The sequence below is a fragment of the Dryobates pubescens genome, chromosome Z (genome assembly GCF_014839835.1).
Source record: "Dryobates pubescens isolate bDryPub1 chromosome Z, bDryPub1.pri, whole genome shotgun sequence".
NCBI classification, from domain to species: domain Eukaryota; kingdom Metazoa; phylum Chordata; class Aves; order Piciformes; family Picidae; genus Dryobates; species Dryobates pubescens.
The window spans coordinates 14,358,896-14,384,209 of NC_071657.1; the positions used below are offsets into that span (position 1 = coordinate 14,358,896).

The 25,314-nt window shown below is 40.0% G+C and overlaps 1 protein-coding gene across 1 annotated transcript in view; it reads left to right on the forward strand.

Annotated features, from left to right (window-relative positions):
- Positions 1 to 21,519, forward strand: part of HSD17B4 (hydroxysteroid 17-beta dehydrogenase 4) — a 66,908-nt gene extending 45,389 nt beyond the window's left edge. Inside the window, exons 18-24 of the mRNA XM_054178054.1 lie at positions 482 to 551; positions 3,816 to 3,922; positions 4,226 to 4,312; positions 4,979 to 5,068; positions 7,708 to 7,846; positions 18,948 to 19,075; positions 21,014 to 21,519. Of these exons, the coding sequence (XP_054034029.1) occupies positions 482 to 551; positions 3,816 to 3,922; positions 4,226 to 4,312; positions 4,979 to 5,068; positions 7,708 to 7,846; positions 18,948 to 19,075; positions 21,014 to 21,103 (711 nt within the window). The 3' untranslated portion in view covers positions 21,104 to 21,519. The remainder of the gene's footprint in view (positions 1 to 481; positions 552 to 3,815; positions 3,923 to 4,225; positions 4,313 to 4,978; positions 5,069 to 7,707; positions 7,847 to 18,947; positions 19,076 to 21,013) is intronic.
- Positions 21,520 to 25,314: the final 3,795 nt, after the last annotated feature.

A 25,314-nucleotide genomic window follows, 5' to 3' on the forward strand; every position in this document is an offset into this window, starting at 1 on the left:
ATATTTCTGGTCTCTATAAGATGAACCAAATATTGAAAATGCATTGGAGTTTCTGTGTTTACAAACCAAAACCTGTTCCATATTCAATTTTCTTTTAAATTGGGATGAGGCTCTCATGGGAGAAGACATCTCAAGCTAAATAACCTATGGACAAAATCTGCTTTACTCTTGCCAAATTGTAGTGAAGCCAGATCTGTATTGCAGCAGAGTAGATTGGGTTTTTTTCCCCTCCCCATTAAGCAGTTCTATCATTTTTTTGTGTACCAGGACCACACACACTTCTTGGCACATGTCACTGGAGCTTTGGCAGTTTGTCTGCTCAATAACATTTAATTTCTATTTTACTTGCTTTGTTGTAAAGTATATTATCTAAGTAGTAGCGAAATGGATTGTGATAAATCTGTTATTCTTAGTTTTTGAGTGGCTCCTTATCTCTGCCAAGCACAGCTAGCCTCACATTTTTCTTTCTCTGTTTTTCCAGGCTGCTTTGTATCGGCTGAGTGGGGATTGGAATCCTTTACACATTGATCCAAGTTTTGCTGCTCTTGGAGGTGAGCTGAGGGATGCCATTTTATTAATACTTGGACAAAGAATGATGTAAATGTGTTTTTAATCTTCACTTAGTCTGTACATCTTTGATAAACTGGAATAAGCATTGCTGGTTTTTAACTGTTCCAGTGACACCATTAGATGTCTTCAGTGTTCTATGTGTCCTTGCTCCTTGTAGCTAGGAATGTTAAATGATGCTTGGACTCTACTTACAATGGAAACCACCTGTCTCCTAACCTTGTTTTCCTTTCAGATCTTTTGTGTTGACAATACCCCATTTCTACAGTTTGTTTCACATAACTAGAAATAATTGACTTGTCAACAGCTTCAGAAGGAATTCCATGAATTCTTTGATGATTCTTTCCATCCAAATAATTTTGAAATTATGTTGGTCTTGGTGTAGTCTTTTCAATCCTGATAAATCACAGGAGGGGGAGAGAGAGAGTTCATTAGCACTACTTTCCTATAAAATTGCTTAACTGCAACTCTTGCTAATGCTATACTTTAAGTAATACTACATGCCAAAGCACAGAGCAGAGGCTGCTTTAACTCATTCTTGTAGAGATGTAATTACTAAAAGAGGGTCTGTTTTCTTAAATTTCTGTTGTAAGGCCTTTTTAAATTTTTTTTTTTCAGTCCTTGCTGGTAGTATGGGGTGATTACTCAAGGCAGACAGCAATTTGATTTACTTAAATATTCCTGAATGTATGTATTATCGTCATAAACTTTATATGAAAATAAGTATCTGTAATATTCATCTGCAAATCCCTGGTGATTTAATTTTAATGTATAAGTCTTATTGTATGATGCACTTAACAAGCCAAATAGAGCAAAGCTGTGCTTTCTTGTTCAGATGACTTCCACAAATACATCCTTTCATAAATACATAGTAATCATTTCACTTAACTCCCTTTTATGTAAATTTCTGTTAATAAATAATGATTATCACATATTAGGGTCTATAAAGAGATTCACCCAGTTTATTAAACCATTCTCTTTTTTTATTTTGTTCAGCTGATGATCTTTGATAAATATTTAGATAAAATCACCCAATTATTCTTGAAGATGCTGGAGGAGTGTGGTGGTTTGAGCCTTAACTGGAGTTTAATCTACCAAAAAATAATCTGGAATCAGTTTGAAAGAAGTAAATTTTTAAACAATATCTATATAGAGCAATAGCAGGGGGGATTTACAAGGGTAAGGACTAAGGATGAATGGAAAATACACAAAACCAAATTTGGATGGCCTTGTATCTCCCTCGATGTATGTGGATTTCAGTCCTTTAGAGAAGCATGGATGCAGCAGAGAGATCAGGCCTGATGATGTGGCAGAACCAGGAGGCCAGCAGCAGTGGTGGGTCCCTTTCAACAGGCGAGGCAGGGGCAAAAGAAGCAAATGGCTGCCATGGCCTCCCCTTTATAGTCTTGCTGGACAGGAAGGGGGAGTGGAATAGACCAACATAAACCTGGGGGACCCCTCCTCCCAGGAGGGAGAAACCATGTCCACCTACATCGGGTTTCTTTTGTTCTCTGGGGGAAGCAGGGCTCTCACAACCCACTCCTCGCAGGATGGGTGTAACCCAGCACAAGGAGAAAAATACATGTTTGCAATTGAAAACCCAGTCTAATCCTATAAAAACCCTAGAAACCAAAAGGAGTAGAAATCTTATACTTGCTCACACAGAGTGCTGGCACTTTAGACAGTGTGAAAATGAAATTAACTTGAACATAATACTGCCAGACTAGATTTTGGAACTGTGGCAGTCTCCTACTCATATACTAAATATGGTTCAAACAAAGAAGAAAAATACTGCAGGGATATTCTGCAAGTATTTTTTTTACTTACACCAAAGCTAATTTCCTTGGGCATATTCACACACCTTCTTGTCTTGGTTATCTGTAGATGTTCTCTTTGACTGGCTGTCACCACTCTGTACTAGAAACAAGCATTCAGTATAGTGCATGGAGGTTGTTCCAGGACTATTTTTAAGCCTTAGTGTGAATAATATTTTGAGGAGATACACTACATGAAAACACCTGTTTATATCCTTATGCCTTTATTTCTATAGCTTGTGAGTATTTATGAGATACCAAAAAGTGAAAGGAGCATTTACTTTGTTTTCATTTTCGTCTTGATCAAAAGACTTGATTTATAGGTTTTTATTTGAGTATGCACTAGACTTACAAAGAAAATACTGAGACCATATATATTTGTCTCTTTCTGAGTTCTGAAAATAATGGTGGCTTTTGATTCTTGCATGGTGAACTGAACTGAGCTTTTAAAGAGCTAAATGCCACTGTAATACTCTGTATGAGAGATATCGAATACTGATATTGTTAAAATGCCAGTAAGCCCTTTTAAAATTGACTGCATGGTGTCTTTATGCTTTCAGAAATACTTGTGGACAGTGTACAAAAAAAGAGGGTGCTATTGGAGGTATACATACTCAAATACTTCACAGAAATGAAGTGGCAGAATGATCAGAGTGGAATACACATAGCAAGAAAACAGACTCACATTTCTTTAAGCCTGTACATCATGACTCTTGTCCTAATCTAATGAGTCAACATTTCTGGGTTTCATCTTTACTCCTGCTTGTCTTGTCTTTCCTTTGAGTTATGTCTCAATTCCCATCTTTCCCAGGACTCAGTTCTAGTGGCTTTTTTGTCTCTGTCTTGAAAGTGGGATTTTCTGCATCTTCTGATTAATTTCTGTCCAGACTTTCTTCTCTCTCCTCTTTTTTTTTTTTTTAATTTCATTGTTATCACTTGTCTTTTTACTCACAGCTGTTATCCCTTGGGAAAACTTCTCAAGTTGTGTAGATGCTAATAGGAGTTGTTTGTTGCTCAGGAAAACCAGGCTGTGGCAACCAAGAGTGGCAGATAGTTCCAGCTAAAGCTCTGACAGTCCTGTCTTGAATCCATGGGCTCTTGCAAGTGTCACCAGTTGCTGTTCACATGCCCTGTCAGGTCAAAGTAACCTGCTAATGGATCAGAATATAGTCAGTACAAGCAGCATCTTTAAAACTTAAGTGTTGTACTTCAGCAAATATCAGGCCAGTTTTCAAATGTTTATTTTGTCAGACTTTAACAGGACTGGGAACAGAGTCAGCACTACAAAGATTATCCTCTACCAAGGCTCATCTCCTGTGCCAAATTGTAGAAGTGTGAGGAAATATGACCAAAAATGTCAGCATAAATGAATCATGCAATTTTCTTTCTCTGTTTTTTTTGTTACAAATGCCAAAATGTTACTTTTTGAAATAGGATTTAAGAAGCCTATACTTCACGGACTATGCACTTTTGGATTTGCTGCTAGAAACGTTTTGAAGCAGTTTGCAAATAATGATGTGAACAGATTCAAGGCAATCAAGGTCTGTGTGTTCACTCTTTGCAGTTAATTTTTTTAATTCTTCTGGGTTTACTGTCAAAAAAGAAAAAGCTTCAGGGTGGGAAAAGGCTGTCTTAACTGCCACAATTGCTTTAATTTATTGCTGCATGTATTTCAATGCCTCTGTCTAGTGCATTTACTTAAATAGTTAAGCTTTCCACATTGCTAGTTGACTAGGTTTTTCTCTCTACCTTTTCTTATTACAGTAGATCCTATGCTTTTTAACTTTGCATGTACATATGACCAATCTGTTCATACCTCTGTACTGTTTATTCTTTTACTTTAGGTTCGCTTTGCAAAGCCAGTCTTTCCAGGGCAAACTTTGCAGACAGAAATGTGGAAGGAAGGAAATAGAATCCATTTTCAGACCAAGGTCAGAACACCTTCACTATTACGATCGTTAGAGAAAGATGTATTGGTTAAGACTAGGGGTATATTTGGAAAAGCAAAAATGTGGCTTATCAAGCATGCCATTGAAGAAGTTTTTGTAAAAAAAAAATTAATAAAATGGAAAAGATTTGTTTTATGGTGTCACTAAGATTCCAGTGAAAATACCATTACAGTAATAGGAATTAATACACTCCTTATCTTAATAGTAAGTGATCTCACTTAATTGTGTTGCATTTTCTGTTCTTGTCCATTCTGAAAGAGAAAAAGACACTCGTTCTCACTTAGCATAGTTTGTACTTGCTTTTTGCATGTAGTACATTAACGGTAACTTAAAGACTGGAGGTAAATTTTCAGATAAATAAGGTTTTTCTACCATTTTGTGAACAGAAAACCACTAATACCTGCTTCTTAAGAAGTTAATACTGATAACACAGTTATTTTGTTTGAGGAGCTGTGTGTGAAATGCAAAGCTTAGTATACTAACTTAAGACTTGAACACATTTTTGGGGTGGTTGTTTTTCTCTCCGGACTTTTAACTTTTCTCTTTATCTCTGATTTTAAAATGTAAGGAAGACTCTTTTGTTGCCCTGCTGTTGTGGCTTTTCATGAATATGTTACCTCTTTAATGTAATTCTTCCCCCCCATGCAGGTCAAAGAGACTGGAGAAGTTGCTATTGCAGGAGGCTATGTGGATATAGTACCAGCTCTAGATAAGCCTTCTGCACTGGAGCCTCTGAAGGTAGGGGAAGCAGTAGAAATCTTAACTTGCCAAGCAGCATGGCGAATCTTTATTTTTTTGTAAAAGGCCACAGGGTAAAATACTTAGATCACTTGCCAGTCTTATTTGCGGTACTTACATATGACTATATGAGTTCAGGTATGAACATACATGTTGTTTAAGATACAGAGGTTCACAGATCTATTTGAGGAGGAAAATACAGTCATTCTAGGATACACAGGGTGGCTTGATGAGCTTTGAAGTATCCGATGCCAACTGAACTGCTGGAATATGCATCATGTTGTATCACAGAATTTCATACATGAGGTGTTCCATTCCCTTCATCACCCTTGTGGCTCTGCACTGGACTCTTTTCAAGTAGTTCACTGTCTGAGGCGCCCCAGAACTGGACACAATATTCCAGATGCGGCCTCACCAGTGCAGAGGAGAGGGGAAGAACAACCTCTCTTGACCTACTGGTCACACCCCTTCTAATCCACCCCAGAATGGCATTGGCCTTCATTTCCACAAGAGCACATTGCTGGCTCATGGTCATTCTTCCATCCACCAGGGCCCCCCAGGTCCCTTTCCCCTTCATTGCTCTCCCATCCCCAACCTATACTGGTGCACGGAGTTGTTCCTTCTCAGGTGCAAGACTCTACACTTGCCCTTGTTGAACTTCATCAAATTTCTCCTTGCCCAGCTCTCCAGCCTGTCTCTCGCTGCATGTCGCTGAATGGCAGTATGTTACAAAACAAGCGAGGCATGCACCATCAGGGGTCACAAGTTTTGAGCATTTAGGATTGAAATTAGCCTCTCTAATTTGTACTTGTACCTGTAAAATCAGCAATTTGTTTTTATTTTGTAGGTGTTGAAGATAAAACTCAATGTAAGTTGTAATAGAGTGGCAGGAAGGCATCAGAAGAACCAAACAAATGAAAATGAGATAGTATACTCATAGGAAAGAAAATGTTGAAACAGGGCTTTGATGGCTCTTGGTGCATGTGGTGAGGCATACCTTGGAATATGCACTTTATGTATTTTAAAAAATCCTACATTAAGCCTTGTGGACTTTCCACAAAAGACACAGTTGTGCGTGTGATACTGAGAATGTCTTGGGTTCTTAATGTGGCCTAAAAAGCTGTGGTGCACAGTGTATTACCTTAGTATGTTGTATCAGTTTTTTCCCCATTGATTCCTATCTGCAGAGGGTTAAACTTCAGTGCACTGAATTTTATGAAGTACTGAGATAGGACATTCATGTGGTACTTGTGATACATTCCTAGAACCTGTTTCTTTTGGCTGGTTTTGTCTGAACTATTGTTAAATCTGTGTTTGACATTCAAATACAAGCATATTGCTGTCTACAACTACCTGAAGGGAGGTTGTAGCCAGGTTGGCGTTGGTCTCTTCTCCCAGGTAACCAGCAACAGAACAAGAGGACACAGTCTCAAGCTGTGCCAGGGAAGGTTTAGGCTGGATGTTAGGAAGAACTTCTTCACAGAAAGAGTGATTGGCCATTGGAAGGAGTTGTCCAGGGAGTCACCATCACTGTTGGTGTTTAGGAAGAGACTGGATGGGGCGCTTGGTGCCATGGTTTAGCTGATTATATAGTGCTGGATGATAGGTTGGACAAGGATGATCTCAAAGGTCTTTTCTAATCTGGTTAATTCTATTCTATTCTAACTTCACAGTGAAATAATCATAGGTGGGGGTTTGTTGTTCTGTTTTTTCTCAACACGAGCATCTTTTAACAAGGCATTTCTTAAAGCTTACTCTGAGAAGTTAAGGTGCACTGGCAAAAGTTTGCTTCCAGCAGTGGACATCCACCAGGGGAAACTAACATGAGTGAGTGAAGATTGGCAAATTTGGGTATCATCAGGAACTCTTTCATGATGGAAAATGTGTTTTAACCGAAGAGGTGATGAGATAGTAGCATGAAGACTACTGTGTTCTGGTGAAAAGCTCTCATAATTAAAGCTATGAGAGCTTTTTTGCTCTTTTCCTGGATTGAGGACCTAATTCTTCAGAGCTTCAATTCCATTTAGATGAAGAATGTCAGTGCAATAGTTTAAGTGTAGCATTTTATTCATTACAAATAATTGTTAAAGAAAGAGAATTAAAAGCTTGCAAAACAATACATCTTTGGGAAAGTTGAAAATCTAAATGTATTGAATCGCACTCTTAAAAGATAAGCACATTGTCTACACAGTCAGAATTCTAGTGTAGACATCTTTCATGTCAAGTTAAGGTATTGTACTGATAAAAACATTTCTGTGTTCTGAAAAGTGACACACCATTTGCTGTGGAAAAAGTAGCAATGGTTATCCTGTAAAGGGAATAAAGGCCAATTCAGGAACTCTTAGAGCCCTAATTATAAAACCTATCTTAAACTGTAGTGATAAACGACAAAAACTGCAAAAGCAAGATTTGAAATGATTCTTAAGGAAGAGTCCATGAAGCATTTTCTGCTTGAATATACTCTTTAATGCTGACAATTGCTAGAGGTGATTATTTGTGGTGGAAGAAATCTTAATTGCATTTAATAATTCTGAAAAAGGCACTTTCCTGGACACAGTACTTGATCTAATAGACATATTTAGTACTTTTAAAATGGTGTTTAAATGTTAAATTCTTCATATTCTCTTCTTTTTTTTAAGACTGCAGGGCTGCAGAGTGACCTTGTATTTGAAGAAATTGGTCGTCGTGTAAAAGAGATGGGAAGTGAACTGGTAAAGAAAGTAAATGCTGTATTCCAGTGGGACATCACCAAAGATGGAAAAACAGCAATGCAGTGGAGTAAGCTGTAGATTTTATATAATGCCCTGATGCCTTTTTTTTAAGTGAAGTGAGATTAATTATACTCAATTGTAATTAAATGCATATCTTAAAAGTATGCATAAGGTGAATATTCACTGGGACCTAAAAATCTGGATGCATACTGAGTACAGAAGTGACGAGGTCAGATAAAGTTCCATAATGGCCGTTACCAACCTTTCTAGGAACACACGTCTGTAACTTGCCTGTTTAGATGTAGACATAGGCAAACCATCCTCTAGAACTCCAGTGCATGTCTATTTACATTTTGCAGAATGGCCCACCACTGCACTTAGAAAAGCAGGCTAAATGAACCTAGTAGGAGGTCTGTGTTACAGTAGTTAGTCTGCTGGTGATGTACACACTAGCTAATCTAAACCAAGTAAGTATTCATTTCTACTCTGTTGTTCTCATCCCTTCTGTGAAAATACAGCCCACTTTTTTTTCCATTTGGATACTCAGAGATCCTGGTTTAAGGAAAGTATAATGATTCTTACCCATCATTTAAGCATGGGACTGGGTTGAAGGGAAACTGGCCTGTCAGAGGGGAGTGTTCCCTGGTAAAGTGGATTATATAAGCACATGAAATGGTCAGGTGTGGGCAAAACTACTTCCTCAAAAGCATTAAATTCTCTTGTGCTGAGTTTCTAAGGATGTGCATGTTTGCAAAAAACAGTGTAGTTGTGCTTATTGGATTTATGTAATTGTCTCTGGAATTATTCAAGCTTTTTCCTGAGGTGTCTTAAATGGTCTATTGGCAGAATATAAGGTTTTTCCAAAAGAATAAATCATGTCAGTTGTAACTTCTAAGCCTTCGGGGGTTTTGCGGAGAAATGTGAGTCTTGGCAGTCAAGTCCATCACTTAGACTGCTTCATTTTTCATTGGACTGTGTGGTTGGATCCAGTCAGAACAGCTTTGTGGGAGATGTAGATGAAGTGGGCTGTTCTTTGACAGGCTGACAGAAGAGACTGACATTGGTAGGAAAAGTCAATCTACATTGTTCTTTGTCCCACAGGTTCTGACTTTTTAAACTATTGTTAAATCTTTGCAATGTCTGTTCTCAATAAATGATGATTATGTTTAAGAAACTTTCCTTTTACAGAACACTTTAGAAATCTGTAATTTCCCTCCCTCTCTCCCTTTCCCTCCCCTTCTCCCTTTCCCTCCCCATCAACCATTCTGGATTGCCACTTAGGATTCTGAGCAGCAGGACTGCTTTCCTGTTGTTCCAGGAAAATTTTATGTAGATAGAACAGAATAGTTCTCTTCTACCTGTATTGCCTGTTAAGCAGAGGGGGTGATTTCCATTTGGACAGCAGTTAATTGTTATGTTGAATATGCCTTATAGGTTATGTAAGCTGAGTACCAATACATCAAAATGAGAGGAGGGTAAATACTGTGTGATTCAACTCAGAAGTTCTGTCTTAAAACTCATTACTGCTCTTCATCATTCCTACCATCTGCAGTTTTCCACTTTTGTACTCAGTAATTTAAATAGCATACTTAGAATTGGACGTAAGATTACCTGTGTTCTTGCTTGCATTTTTGGAAGATATATTAGAAGTACACTGACTAATCTCCAAAACACTTAAAGTGGATGCTTGTGTTTGTTAGAGAATCATTCACTACACTACATCAGTCATGCCTGTTGGTTCATGTGTAACTGAACATAATGTGATTGTTATGGTTATAATAACAACCAGAAAACTATCTTCAGGATGATTTATCATTGTCTTCAGTTTTGGAACTGCTTTGTCATATAAAACTCATCTTTATGTATGTTCAAGGAGTGGAGAGACAGATTAATGGAAGAAAAACCTGATGCTGAGTCTTCAAGACCTGAATAAAATTTCTTGCTTGGGAAGACCTTAAGCTGCCAGCTGCCGAATGCAGAACAGACACACTAATGATTTAGGCCTGATCAGTGCCTTTACCTCCCTATCCAGAAGGATGATCCATCAAACTATAGGCCTGTCAGTCTTACCTAAGTGCCAGGAAGAGCAGGAGCAGGTCATCCTGAGTACCATAACACAGCACTTACAAGACAACTTGGTGATCAGGCCCAGTCAGCAAGGGTTTATGAACGGCAGGTCCTGTCTGACTAATCTGTGGTCATCTGTACTCAGTACTGGTGGGGCCACACCTGGAATACTGTGTTCAGTTCTGGGCCCCTCACTACAGGAAGGACATTGAGGTTCTGGAGTGTGTTCAGAGAAGGGCAGTCAGGCTCATGAAGAGCCTGGAGCACATGGCCTACAAGGAGAGTCTGAGTGAGCTGGGGTTGTTCTGTCTGGAGAAGAGGTGGCTGAGGGGAGACCTCTTTGCTCTCTACAACTACCTGAAGGGAGGTTGGAGCAAGGAGGGGGCCAGCCTCTTTTTGGTGGCAAGTGACAGGACTAGAGGAAATGATTTCAAGCTGCACCAGGAGAGGTTCAGGCTGGATGGGAGGAAATACTTCTTCACAGAGAGGGTTATCAAGCACTGGAATGGTCAGTAGTGGTGTCACCAGCCCTGGAGGTATTTAAGCAGTATGCAGACCTAGCACATGGGGATGTGGTTTAGTATTCACCCTTCAGTGCTGGGTTGAAGGTTGGACTGGGTGAGCTCTCAGGTCTTTTACAACTGGATATTTTCTGTGATTATGAGTCCAAATTTTCATATAAAGATGTGGATGCTTTTCCATTGTAGACACAGAAAAAGTACTCTTCCTTTGAGTAAATGAATAGTAAGCCTCTGTTGTTTTTCAAAACAGATCTTATCCTCTCTTCCTGCTGAAGCAGTGGGAGAAAAGCAGTGCCTCCTTCCAGTGCTTGTTTGCCTAGCTAAAAGGGATTAAACGGACACAACTTTGTCCTGTTCCCTCCTCCTCTTCTTGCACTGAACAGTGTCTACTTTTACATGAATCTAGGACTGCTTAAAGCTCCCTGTGGGATGCAGGGTGGAGGAGGTTATCTAATATTTTGGACATTTCCTGTTGCTGACTGTTGGGATCCTAAATGAAATATTTCCAGAATCTTGGGGAAGCAACTGCGAATTACTGTATAGTGTGGTCAGTTCCTTCAAGCTTAGATTTCAGGAGTGGCTAGTGTTTATGAATTACTGTAGTCTCTATGCTGTAGTAATAAATGGGTAAGGCTGAATATAAATGTGTAGGTGACATGAAGGGTGTTTATAGAAAATGTGGTTTACTTTTCTCATCATGAATATCAGTATGCAGGTACTCCCTCTGTATATCACTCTTTTTCCAAGGAACTTTCTGTTTTGTCTGATACCTTAGTGAAAACTTACATGTCTTTGGCATGTCGAGCAGTTAAGGAATGAACAAGGCAGGATCTAGTTATTATTAAAGTAATGAAAATTAAGTTTCAGTTAATAATTTAAATATTTAAATGCATCATTAAAATGGTTATGTACACTCACTCGCAGAGTGTTAACAGCTGTGATAGCTGTAGTGTCAGCTCTCACAATGTGTTCTTGTGTGGATTAATAGCATGCTGCTATTGCTGTCCACTTGTCGGTTGCTAGTGGCAAGGTATAAGGACAGGATTGATGGAATTTTTATTTGGGGGATTTTTTTTAAACACTCTTCTGATCTTTAAATAAAAAACCCCCCAACAAATACACACACACACACACACACACACACAAAGCACCCCAAAGCAAGCAAGCAAACAAATGAACCCACCCAAAATAGCAAAACAAAACAAAACAAAAAACCAACAACAAAAGAGGACTTCCAGATTTGTAAGCAATTTCCAGTCCATTTTTTTTTCTTGTTTGCATACGTTGTTATTCAGTGTTCAAGAGCCTCATAATGTACTGTATTGTCTACCAGATGCTAACATAATTCATTTTGCATGGTGAATGTGGAAGAAGAGAATGGCTTGTGGCTTTGCACTCAAAGAATTACTGCTTTCTTGCAGTTAAAACATTGTCAATAACCCCAAAGATTTCTGATAGATCTTTTCATGGTCATCCCCAAGACTCTTGTGATTCACATGAATGATGACCAATTTAGAATACAATACATTGGAAGTGTTGTTTACTGACTTGAATGTTTTTCTATGTTTAGTGTAATGGAGGCTTCGGTACGTAGTGAAGTTTTAGCCCTTAACAAAATATTTTTGTTTAAAACCTGAAGATGATAGAAAGGTATTACCTTTGCTATAGCTTGAATTTAATTATGTGTCACTATTTTGACCCGATTTTAATGTTAGTCAGCTACCAGGAAAATTGCACTTTATACCACATTTAAATTTGGCTTACTGACTATTAGTTGATTTTCTGTGTACAATAATTCTAAATCAGTTTTGTAAAAGTTATACTGTATGATTGTAACAATTTTGCATTATCTTAATCTCTTTCCTTAAAATAAAATTACTCTTTTGAGAGTGAGATCCTATAATGTACATAGCTACAGTTAAACAAGTGAAACATATGACATTAAAATTATTTTAGGATAATACTGCATACTCCTTCAATGTATGGTCAAAGTTCTTGACAGCAGTGAAACAAGTGAAATGTGATGAGGTAGATTATTTTGGGAGTGTGTTTTGTGTTGGTTTAAGCCTTGGGTGGATGCAAACACCTGCTTTTTCAGGCTTCACTTTCTAACGTCCCCAGTGTGCTATACAGGCAGCATTCATGGATCTCTCGGGCTACCTGCTAGGCCTCTTTCCCTTATTAAATTCCATGTAATTGTGCTGGCTTGTCTTCTAATTTTTTGACTTGTCACTTTTGTGCAGCTTTGTGCTGTTGTGAGAACTGCAGCAACTGACAGCACTAGAAACAATCTGGGCCCTGCAGCTCATTTCTGTCTTAGTGATTGTAGCTCTAGCATCTTCTGCTCATGTCCTTGAGCCTCTTCATATCTGGGAGGTGGCTGGTATAGAGTCAAATAAGAGGTAGCAGCAGTATTGAGGAGTGCTGTGAAATCTGTTCATGTGAGCACAGTGGTTCTGATATTTTCCAGATTCATCAGGAAAATAAAAAAGGTTTTTAACAAATTTGTGTCTATAATATAAAACAATACTGTATTTTTGTTGTTTGAATTGCAACTGTAACACTTTGATCTCTATTCTTTGCAGTAATCCAAGATTTTCATTACTTCATATGAAATGGGTTTTGCAAATTGGATTTAGCTTTTGTTGTTACAGAGACACTTCTTGATAGTAGCACTAATAATAGCATCATTGGTCTGTATAATTAGCAATGACCTTTACTTTTGTTTAGTTCTCTGTGGATGGTCTGAAGCTATGGGGGAGTGCAGAACTATTGATCTTGCACTCAAGATGTGAAATTCTGAATAGCAAATGTACTGACTAAACAAAGTTGAACCGTAGCATGGTATTTCTTTATAGAAGCAAGCTGTTACACTTTAACAGGGTGCTGAAAATCCTCCTAAGAGGATAAAGCAGTACAGATTTTGGCAGTATCAAAACCTAAGGAATAAGCTTAGTGGTACTGGAAGTACCTTTTCTTGATTTTTAAAAATAGTTCTTAGTTGAGACTCCTCAGCTTCCACTTCTCAAGTTGGCTGTGCAATACTGAGGAGTACCACATCTGTTTCAAACTGGTTTTGTATGGAGTGAATCAGCCATGTGAATGGCTAGGAGAAGAGCTGTACCTGTAGCAGCCAGGAAGTGTTACACATTCTCATGAGCAAAGAACACTTACAGACACCTTTAGGGTACTCATCTGTTACTGCTAGCAGTGGAGCCACACTAGCAATATGCAAGGTAGTTGCCTAGCACCAGCCCATGTCACCAGCCACCTGAGCACTGGCATAGCTATGCCAGTACCAAGTTGTACCAAATTGTTGCCAAGCTAGTTGCTGCAAGCTGCAGTGACAAGATGGTAGCTATAACCATAGAGACGTGTATCCAGGAGATGTATGGAGGACATGTATAGAAGACTTGCATCAAGACTGTTTTCTGCTATAGCAGGCAGCTGTCTTACATAGCTATATCTTAAAAAGTTGTGTTTTAGAAGGAAACACCTTCTGTGGTCATTTGGAAAGCTAAATTTTTTCAGCTCTAATGGTTGGAATCTGTTGTGGTATTTGGCTCATTTCTTTCACTACTAGTTCATATCCATTTGTTTGTGTGCCAGTGCTGTAGTTTAATCTCAGTTGTCATCTGAATACTCTAGGCTAGGTGTATGTCAGGAGGCAAGAAAAATGACCATATATGCTTCTAATCCTTCTGTGGGTTTTTGCTTGCTTGCTTGTTTGTTTGTGGGTTTTTTCTGGTCATGTTTTTGTTGTTGGCAGGGTTTGTTTGGGTTTTTTGCTTGTTTGCTTGTTCCTCTGCAAAAAAAGGAGAAAATCTTGGGGTAGTTTTCTGTTCTCTGTAAGGAGAGAAGTCCCTTTCCCACTTCAAAACACAAGTATGTGGGGTATTTTGGGTCACACTTCTCTAATGTGATTTCACCAGAATTCACCCACTACAGCTTATGTATCAAGTTTGGGGATTTTATGTCCTCCTGCATGTTCCTTTGGGGCTTTGGGTAGATTTTAAAAAACTTTTTTTCTGACTGCTTTCATCGAGATGCTGTAACTCACTTATGCTAAAGCTTAAAAAAGGAGTGGGTCAAATACTAACTGTCCCTGGTGGCTCAGTTGGTAGCACATAAGACCCTTAATGGGAAGCTTGTGAGTTCAAGCCTGCAGTGGGCACTATTGTCCCCCCTACTCTAGTCATGGGGTCTGTGGTGACAGGTTGGACTCGATGATCTTTGAGGTCTCTTCCAACCTTGGTGATACTGAACTGAACTAAATAACAGTAGAAGAGCTTTCATGTTTTTGTGGGGGAAAAAAAACCCAACAAACTAAGAAAACCCACCAACAAAACCATACACACACAAAAAAATGCCCCATCAACCCACAAAGCTAAAAAAACCTTAGCAAAAACCTTAATGCTCTTTGAGAAGAATAAAGAGGAAATAGAAATAGTATTTTTATCTTTAGGGGGAAAATACTTTTAGATTGGTCCTGTTTTGTTGTTTTGTTTGTTTTTTATAATTTCTAGTAAGTTTTACTTGAAATGGGTTAAAGATTTGATGTGATTAGATGTAACTGTTTTGCCCATGGTACCGTAATTGTGCAGTGTTTATGAGCATGTTTGTGCTTTGAGAGCTTACAATTAGTTCTAGGTGTGGATTGATAAGTGATGCTCTTGAGACACAGGTATCCTGGTTTGAAGCCAGGCAGATTTCTCTTGCCCCTGAAAGGGGCAAAAGAATGAGACTCACACAAGTGGATTGCAGAAGTGATGGAAAGTTTAAATGGAAAAGCAATTAGTGTTTTACAGAAAGCTACAAGCACAGTGACAAAAGAAACCCAAAGCATACAGAGTGCCCTACAGCATACCCAAAGCCTCCCAACACTTCCCTTTTCCCCACCTGAGGGTATACCCAAAACCCCAAGGGCTCTTTCTTCCACACACCCCTCCTCCCCCTCAGGTCTGAGACTGCCCCTCCCTGCTTCTCCTCCTGCCATTAGGCCTAGCCAGGCTTAAGAGGCCTTGAGATAACTCCCCCACCATTACCTGATAGGTAATAGAGAGGGAAGAAAGAGGAAGTGAAAGACTTTGCAGATAGATTTATAGGGCTCAGGACATTATGGGTATTAAATATGCGTCTTCCTGTGTCTACCTACTGGGCTGAACATTCAGGACACCAGAGGTGTAGCTTGTGTGGCAGGAACAGGAGGCACCCAGCCAAAACTGCCACAACAGGTAATGGAGTTGAACAGGGATTGTAACAATGTGGAGTATGTACCATATTCAGACTAAAATCTGAGAGTGTTAATACCTCCCTGAGTCACTACACTTTTTAAATTCTACATTTTGCATTCATGAGACTGGTGGAGTCATATTATCAATGACATACATTAAACTCTTTTTCCAGACAGTGTTTCATATAGATGGAGAAGAAAGTCTGTTGTGTCTTGGGAGATGTTAAGTCAGGCTTTCAGCATCTGGGTTCCCTTCTGGAACATTCTAGGAAGGGTAGGGACAAATTAAAGATTAATGCACACAAAATGAAACACAAGAAGGGACTCATGCTCTGTGGATTTCTAAGGCCCAGAAGTAATTTTTAAAATTATTAATTAAGAACCATTAATTAAGAAAACCATGTGTGTATTTTGTGAATTTGTATGTGTAGCTTGCTGAATAGTACTGTTTGGCTCAAAGGGAGGTAAGTTTAGTTACATTGCTGTGGTTCTTAACATTATTAGGATTTGAGTAGAGGTGTATTTGAAAAACATATTGACAGTTAAGCTTAAGTTAATGTGAGGAACTGATTCCCACTGTGAAGTTTGCATTTCATGATTCAATAGATGATTTCCTTTATTATTGGTAAGTAATAGCTTGTACCTGGACAACCTACAGGAACAATATTTAAAGTCTCACTTAGGATTTTAGACTTTATAGTAGTGGGTTTGGTTCAAAAGAACGCTTCACAGCTTCTACCCACAAATACAGAATGTGTAGATTGTTCATTTAGTGCTCAGTAATTTCTTTTTCTTCTTCTCTCATTGCATCAAGTTAGTGGTGTCCATTGAAACTGGTTGCAGAAATTGCAATTTACCTTTAGGTGAAGTGGATCATCATAATAATCCAGTATGTCACTTCTCACTCGAGCATCATTGTGTATGTAGTTCTCCTTCTAGTTGTGTTGTAACTGCATATGTGTTACTTAGAACAGACTTCAGAAAATGAAAGACCTCATTTGAACAGGCAAAAGCTATTTCCAGTCTGTATAGTTCACCTTACCCTTTTGGAAAATGAATTGGGAAAAAATACATGTGAGATAGTTTATGCAGAAATGATTCTCCATAGTTAGGCCAATGTCTTAAAATTTGTCAAAGAAACCAACTGACAGTATTATTATTATTGACTAAGCAGACATCATTCTGTGGTTAGAGATGTCTTGTCCTTATGGGAACATCCACTTTAATGATTCTGTTTTGTGTTACAAGTGCTATGGGGAGAGGACCAAGTAGAAAAGGTGCAAAGGGAATTTGCAAAATGTGAAAATGATTTGGCAGAACACATCCTGTCAAAATACTCTCCTAATATTCTTCTAAACAAATGACACAATATACCTGATAGTGCTAGCTGTCTAATAGATCATTTTGGCAGGTTGTTTGGTGTTGGGAAGGAAGACTCTGAAGCTCCATACACTTTGAGGAATAGTTGGCTTTCTAGGAGATAAAGGACAGATATTTGGCAAGGCCTTAAATATTCTGTGCATGAAGCAGAAAAGGCTACATTGCCTGTGGGGAAAATGTAGCAGTGTGTTTGAACACCACCACATTTACCTTCCCTGAGTAAAGAATGCTGTTGTAAAACATTAGAACTTCATTACTAATTTTAACATTTTTTTTACAGTAATTGCAGTAGTTCAGCCTGACCTCAGTGCCAGGCAAGATCATGGAACAGGTCATCTTGAGTGCAATCACACAGCACCTAAAGGATGGCCAAGAGATCAGGCCCAGCCAGCATGGATTTAGGATGGGCAGGTCCTGCCTGACCAACCTGATCTCCTTCTATGATCAGGTGACCCGCCTGGTGGATGTGGGGAGGCCTGTGGATGTAGTCTGCCTGGACCTCAGCAAGGCCTTTGACACCGTTCCCCACAGCAAACTCCTGGCCAAGCTGTCAGCCCATGGCTTGCATGGGAGCACACTGCGATGGGTTAGGAACTGGCTGGAGGGCCAGAGAGTGGTGGTGAATGGTGCCACATCCAGCTGGCGGCCAGTCACTAGTGGTGTGCCCCAAGGATCAGTGCTGGGCCCTGTGCTCTTTAACATCTTTATTGATGATCTGGACGAGGACATTGAGTCCATCATCAGTAAATTTGCAGACGACACCAAGCTGGGAGCAGGAGTTGATCTGCTGGAGGGTAGAGAGGCTCTGCAGAGGGACCTCGACAGGCTGGACAGATGGGCAGAGTCCAACGGCATGAGATTGAACACATCCAAGTGCCGGGTTCTGCACATTGGCCGCAGCAACCCCATGCAGAGCTACAGGCTGGGGTCAGAGTGGCTGGAGAGCAGTCAGGCTGAGAGGGACCTGGGGGTACTGGTTGATGGTAGACTGAACACGAGCCTGCAGTGTGCCCAGGCAGCCAGGAGGGCCAGTGGCACCTGGCCTACATCAGGAACAGTGTGGCCAGCAGGAGCAGGGAGGTCATTCTGCCCCTGTACACTGCACTGGTTAGGCCGCACCTCAAGTACTGTGTCCCGTTCTGGGCCCCTCAGTTTAGGAAGGATGTTGACTTGCTGGAACAAGTCCAGAGAAGGGCAACGAAGTTGGTGAGGGGCTTGGAACACAAGCCCTATGAGGAGAGGCTGAGGGAGCTGGGGTTGCTTAGCCTGGAGCAGAGGAGACTCAGGAGTGACCTTGGCTCTCTACAACTACCTGAAGCGAGGTTGTAGACAAGACGGATGTTGGTCTCTTCTCCCAGGCAGCCAGCACCAGAACAAGAGGACACAGTCTCAGGGTGTGCCAGGGGAGGTTTAGGCTGGATGTGAGGAAGTTCTACACAGAGAGAGTGATTGCCCATTGGAATGGGCTGCCTGGGGAGGTGGTGGAGTCGCCATCATTGGAGGTATTCAGGAAGAGACTTGTTGGGGTGCTTGGTGCCGTGGGTTAGTTGTTTAGGTGGTGTTGGATTGGTTGATGGGTTGGACGCGATGATCTTGAAGGTCTCTTCCAACCTGGTCTGGTCTAGTCTAGTCTATTCTAATATCTTGTGAATCTTAAGCATTATTTAAAAAGTGGTTCTGGCCATCTCTGCAACAATTTTCAAGTGTCAGTCCTTGCTGTAATCCACCCTCCGCTTTTGTACAGGAATTTTTTTTTTTCAATTTTTTTTTTTTCAATTCTATTCCCAATCTTTTTATTTTTGTTAAAGATGATTAATTAAAACCCTTTCATTTTTAAGTGGTTGTTAATGCAAGATACCTGTTTAGACTGGGTGCTTTATAATAATAGATAAGGAGAACAGTGTTCTTCAGACTGAAAATTTTATCTTTGTTTTTGAAACAAAACTGTGTTTGCTGCTTCTTCTCAGCAATTGACTTAAAGAATGGCTCTGGAGCAGTCTATCAAGGACCTGCAAGAAATTCCGCTGATACCACATTCACCCTGTCAGATGAGGATTTCATGGATGTGGTACAACAAAAGACCAACCCACAAAAGGTAAAAACCTGTGTGTCACAGGCATACTTCCTTGCATGGGGATATATTATTTGCCTTAAATCAAGCTCTGATTCATGACTGTTGCATTCCAAAAGATGCATGACTGGATGTTTTCACAGTGCAAACCAGAGTCAGGTGAACTATGAGCACATCATTACCTTATTCTCAATTACTCAGAAGACTTGATGAGGAATTTATGGCATCTTTATCATCTTGAAACAAAGATACCTCAAATGATTTTAAGCCTGGAAATACGGAATTAGTTATTTGTTTTGTTGCACTTCACAGTATTTGATGGGCAAGGGTAGGGTTTTTCTGTGTCATCATTCAGGCTGTTCTGATGGGGCAGTGTGTCAGGAATTCAGTATTTGTTGCATTGTGCTGATTTATGACTCCTACTGAAGCAAAGAGAAATCTTGGACAGTGCATGCATGAAGATCCATTGAAATGGGACAAAATTCACCCAAACTAGGCAGATCTTAAGGAAAAGAAAGGTTTAAGAAAGGTGTGTAGTCTGGTTCTGCACTTTTAACCTCTTGGAGTAATCAACTGCTTAAAACTATTAATTTTACTAATAAAAGTGCCTTGTGTGAAAGTAAATTAAACTGTCATGAATTTAATATGTTAGCTTACAGATAAAAGCTTGACCAAATGAAAACTTTAATTAAGCTCATTATATATCAAACAGTTTGTTTTCTTTGATTCAGAGCAGAAGTTGTTGGAGACTTTGATTGTAAAATTGGAGACTAACGACGATGGCAAATGTTGGGAGTCCTATGTACTGCATGATTAAAATCCTCTATGACCCTCTGAAAATACCAGGAATAAAGTACAAACAAACAAGATGGCAGTGTGTAATCTTCTGAATCTTAAAGAATAGTGATTGCAACTCTGAAACATTATCAGTTCATAGGCATTAGTGTTTTCTTTGAGTTTCTATGAAGAGCGTCATCCAGAGAGGCTCAAAGCATCTATTTAAATTATTTTCTGGCTCTCTCTATTCCTGACTTGAATGTATTTCAAGTTAATGAAACTATGCAAAAGCACACTGTTTCAGAACTTTCAAAGAGCTTTCAAGTTGCAATGTCATTGTGAAGCAAAACTAGTTAAAAAAAAATAATTGTGAACTAGATTGAAGCAGGGTATACAGCTCTTTGAAGCAGACAATAGAAATGTAGTATACCAGCATTGCAGTGAAAGTATTGGTTGATCTATGATTCTGCAAATGCAATGAAATCTTGTTTGGTTCCTGTTTGTTGTAGTATGCTGTCTACAAAGCCTGTGCCTTTCTTTGGAAAATGCATGTTATCTATGCTGTCCAAGTGCTTCCTGTGAGGATTTGTTATGAATTTGGGTGAATAGCCTTTTCATCAGGCCTTTGATTTTTCATGGTCTTTTCATGTAATTTTCTTCATATGAGGACATATGTATATCTTTTACATAGTTAAGGAGGACTGGGGGCTTTATTTTTGTGGCTTGGTGAAGTTTGCCATCAGCTTTGGTGAAGAAGTTTGGTTTACATCAGAAGTCCTCTGTGCTATACATAGAAAAGAAATGGAGGCCACTGAAGTCATTATGTGTCCTCTCCCCTCACCCTGCCTTTTCTTTTAGGCTGTTTTGTTTTTCATTTTTGGGGGTGGTTTTTTTGGTGGTGGTTGGGGGTTTTGAGTGGTTTTTTGGTGTGGAGTTTTTAATCTTTTTTCCCACTGAGTGATAGACTTTGCCTTTCCTGCACTCTAGATAGAAAACTGTGATTCTGGATGCTATTAAAATTTAACTTGGATGGCTTTATGTTAATTACCAATAGCCAGTGGAGATTGCACACTGAAGGCATTCACTGGAGCACTAGACATCTATACTTACTTTTGGCTTCCTGTTTGGATTGTAAGTAAACAGTTGAATACATTTTTACTTTTTCCCATCCTTTGTTTTTTGTAGGCATTCTTTTCTGGTAAACTAAAAGTGAAGGGGAACATCATGCTGAGCCAGAAACTGGAAACTATACTGAAAGATTATGCCAAACTCTGAACCGCTTGATCACCTACCACAGCAGTGAAGAGCCCCAAAAGATAGAAGCTTCAATTAGTTCAGAATCTATGACTGAAATATTTGCAGGCTACTTAACATCATTATACTGATTCATTATAATACTAATATACAAGCTGTTTTAATTACAGTAGACAATATGATATTAAATTAATATAACTGTTAATAATACTCCTTTTTTGTTTCTCAGCAATGGTAAAGAATCATACTTTGCAAACCTTTATCTAAAATGTATGTAATTCTTACAAAAATACATATATTTCTATATTAATTCTGAAGAAAATTAAACCATTGCACCTCTTTGATATCTCCTCCTATGTGTCTGTCAGTCTTCATTTATATTGCCTTGGATTGTCTTAATTTCTATGAATCTAGATGGTTATTATTAAAATAAATACATTTTTAGTTCTTGTGATCATCCTAAGTTCCTATGATTGCATTGAAAAAACTGTGATTGAAACAACTGTAAATGTCACCTGGAATACTGCATCCAGTTCTGGGCTCCCCAGTTCAAGGGAGACCAACAGAGGGCTCCAAGGATGGTTAAGGGACAGGAGCATGTGCCTTATGAGGAAAGGCTGAGAGACCTGGGGCTTTTTAGTCTGGAGAGGAGAAGTCTGAGAGGGAATCTATTAAATGTGTATGAATGTCTGAGGGCTGGGTGTCAAGAAGGAAGGGACAGCCTCTTCTCACTTGCGCCCTGTGATAGGACAAGGGGCAATGGATGTAAACCACAGCAGAGGAAGTTGCACCTCAACTTGAGGAGGAACTTCTTTACTGTAAGGGTCACGGACCACTGGAACAGGCTCCCCAGAGAGGTTGTGGAGTCTCCTCTAGAGAGTTTCAAGACTGACTGGATGTGTTCCTCTGTGACCTGTGCTAGTTTCTATGGTCCTCCTCTGGCAGGGGAGTTGGACTCGAAAATCTCCACAGGTCCCTTCCACCCCCTAACATGCTGTGATCCTGTGAACTGGAAGATGAAAGCCAGTTCCTTTTATTTATATCTTCTTATGCTTTTTTTGCAGTACAGTACAGTGTCTTGAACTTTATCTCTGCCCAAATTATATAGACAGACCTTTTTATATGTTTCTCATAAATTATGTGAAAAGTGGCACACGTTAACTCTTCAGGAGAAACTTTTTCATCTGAGAGGTATTACATTCCACTGAAGGCTGTTCCTGTACTCAAATTGTTCTTCATGTAGGTGCACTCTCATGAGGGCTAGCACCATTGCAGCAGGAAAAGTAAGAATTTCTCGTTTGGTGCCTATGGCCAGAACTGAAACATATGGCCATTTGTTTTCCTGATGAAAGCATGCATGTTGTCATCTATAGACAAGGAGAGAATTGGCAGATGCAGTCACCAGGACACTCGCCATAATATTTGGAAAGTGCAGGCAGTCAGGTGAAGTCTCTGGTGACTGGAAGAAGGGAAATACTGTGCTTGCTTTTAGAAAGGTAGATGAAGAGGACCCTAGAAAACACCAACTTATTAGCTTCACCTCTGTGCCTGGGAAGATCATGGAACATGTCCTTCTGGAAGCTATGCGAAAGCATAGGGAGGTTATTTGAGACCACAAGCATGGCTTCACCAAGGGCAAGTCCTACCTTGTCCCCCCTATTGGTTTTCTACAATTGTGCTGGATTACACCCATCCTGGACTCAATAACTCTGATACCACATGTTTTGCAACTGGATAAAGGGACTGTGACAGGAAAGTGGAAGTGGAACAGAGGGGTGGACTGTGCTAGGTTACACCCATGCTGTGGGGAGAGGGTCGTGAGAGCCCTGCTTCCCCCAGGGGACAAAAGAAATCTGATCCAGGTGGACTTGGTTTCTCCCTCCCAGGAGGAGGGGTCGCCCAGGTCTAAGTTGGTGTGTTCCACTCCCCCTTCCTGTCCAGCAAGACTATAAAGGGGAAGGTGTGGTGGCCATCTTCCTCTTTTTGCTCCTGCCTCACCTGTTTGAAAGGACCAACAGCTGCTGCTAGCCACCTGCTTGTGCCATGTGGTTGGGGCCTGGTCTTCTCTCTGCTGCATCCATGCTTCTCTAAAGGGCTGACATCCACCTACATTGAGGGAGATACAGGGACATCCAGATTTGTTTTTTTATATTTTCCTATTCATCCTTATTCCTTACTCTTGTAAATTCTTCCTGTGTTATTGTTATATATGTCTGTTTTGTTAAAAAATTTACTTCTCCTACCTTCCAAACTGACTCCAAATTATTTTTTGGTGGGTTTACCTCCTTCCCTTTTTCCCTACCCCAACTCTTGCCTTTTTTTTTTTCCTGTGATAGCAGCCCTGCAGTACCTGGAGGTACTGGTGGATGAGAAGCTGGGTGTGAGCCATCAGTGCGTGCTTGCAGCCCCGAAGGCAAATTGCTTCCTGGGCTGCATCAAAAGAGGCATAGCCTTCAGCTTGAGAGAGGTGATTCTGCCTGTCCGTTCTGATGAGACCTTGCCTGGAGTACTGTAGAAGGCCATGAACCTGATAGAGTGGGTCCGGAGGAGGGCCACGAAGATGTTCAGAAGGCTGGAGCACCTCTCACTAGGAACACAGGGTGGTGGAGTTGGGGTTGTTGAGCCTGGAGAAGAGAAGACTTGGGGGAAACTTAGAGCTACATTTCAACATCTGAAGGTGACCTACAGAAAGGCTGGAGAGGGACTGTTTAGAAGGGCATGTAGTGATAGAGCAAGGGACAATGGTTTTAAACTGGAGCAGGGTAGATTTAAGGTGGATATTAGGAGGAAGTTCTTTGCAATGAGATTAGAGAAATACTGGAACAAGTTACCCAAAGACATAATTGAGGCCCCATCCCTGGAGGCATTCATGGTCAGACTTGATGGGGTCCTGAGCAACCTGATCCAGTTGAAGATGTCCCTGCTTACTGTAGGGAGGTCGGACAAAATTACTTTAGAGGCTGTCCTTTCCAACCCAATGCATTCTATGATTAGATGATGTACCTGGAGTGATTTGGAAGTTGAAGGTTTTGTTTTCTTCCTGGTAAGTGAAAAGCTGTTCATGGTTGCTAACCTTTAAGAGTAGTGTTTTCAGAAACAAGGTATCTTTAAGATTAAAAGCATCCATGCTAGGAATGTGTTAGCCAGTTTGTTAGGGGCTTGTTTCAGTCTGAATGATTCTCAACTGCTTTCATCTATAACTATGTCATTCTGTTTTGGGGGCTCATATTTGAAAATCATCCGTAACTCTTTCATCTGGAATGCTTTTGAGAGCCTTTCTTGTCATCCAGCAGTAACAGTACACTGTTGTGCCCATTTCCACATAGGACCCAGAGACATGTGATAGCAACAGACTTGTACCTTGGATAGCAAAGTCTTACTTGTTTGCCAGACATCTCAGATAGCTAAATTTTCTAGCAACTAAGGTGGCTTTTATAAGCATCTTGGCAGTAAAAGAGTACCTGTACTCTATTTACTGTAGAGGAGAGTAAGTTTGTCTACTGTTCATTGCAGTGTCTCCTTTATAGTGTTTTAATTCTGTATACCCTGAAGTCCACACAGCATCTTATTTACATGTAAAGTCTGGACATCAGATTTTGTAGCAGTGGGAGGTAATTAATTTTTTTTCTCTTTCTAGAATAATTGAGTTGGTGCTAACCTGATTATGTAAATTGGTGTGATTTTTAATAATTACACACTATTATTTTATTTCTCTTCTCCTTTCTGTTTACATTCATTACAGTTGTCCTGCTGGCTTGCAATTATGTCCATCCTCCAAAAAGTAAAATGCTGTTCCACTGATATATGTCCTCTTCAGTCCTTTATGAGTCCTCTAATTAAAGCAGGAGAGCAATAATAACAGATGGGGAATGTTACATAAGTTTTCTGTCTTAGTATTGGCTTCAGAGAAGCCTGTGCTGAATTTTATGCTTTCTAGTCACTGGAATTGTTCTTAATTAGTTTATTTCAGACAAGTTCAATACACCTTCCAGCTGTCATCAATAATTACAGATAATAGCTTAAGCAACTAATTCAGAGAGTACCCTGGGTAGCAGCCCTTAAGAACCAAGGGGTCCAGGACAGTTGGACCAACTTCAAACAGGCGTTCTTGAAGGCACAGAAGCAGGCTGTGCACATCTGCCGAGAGATGAGCCACCGGGCAAGGCAACCGGCCTGGATGAGCAAGCAGCTCTTGAAGGAATTAAGGGAAAAAAAGAGGCTGTATTGCCTTT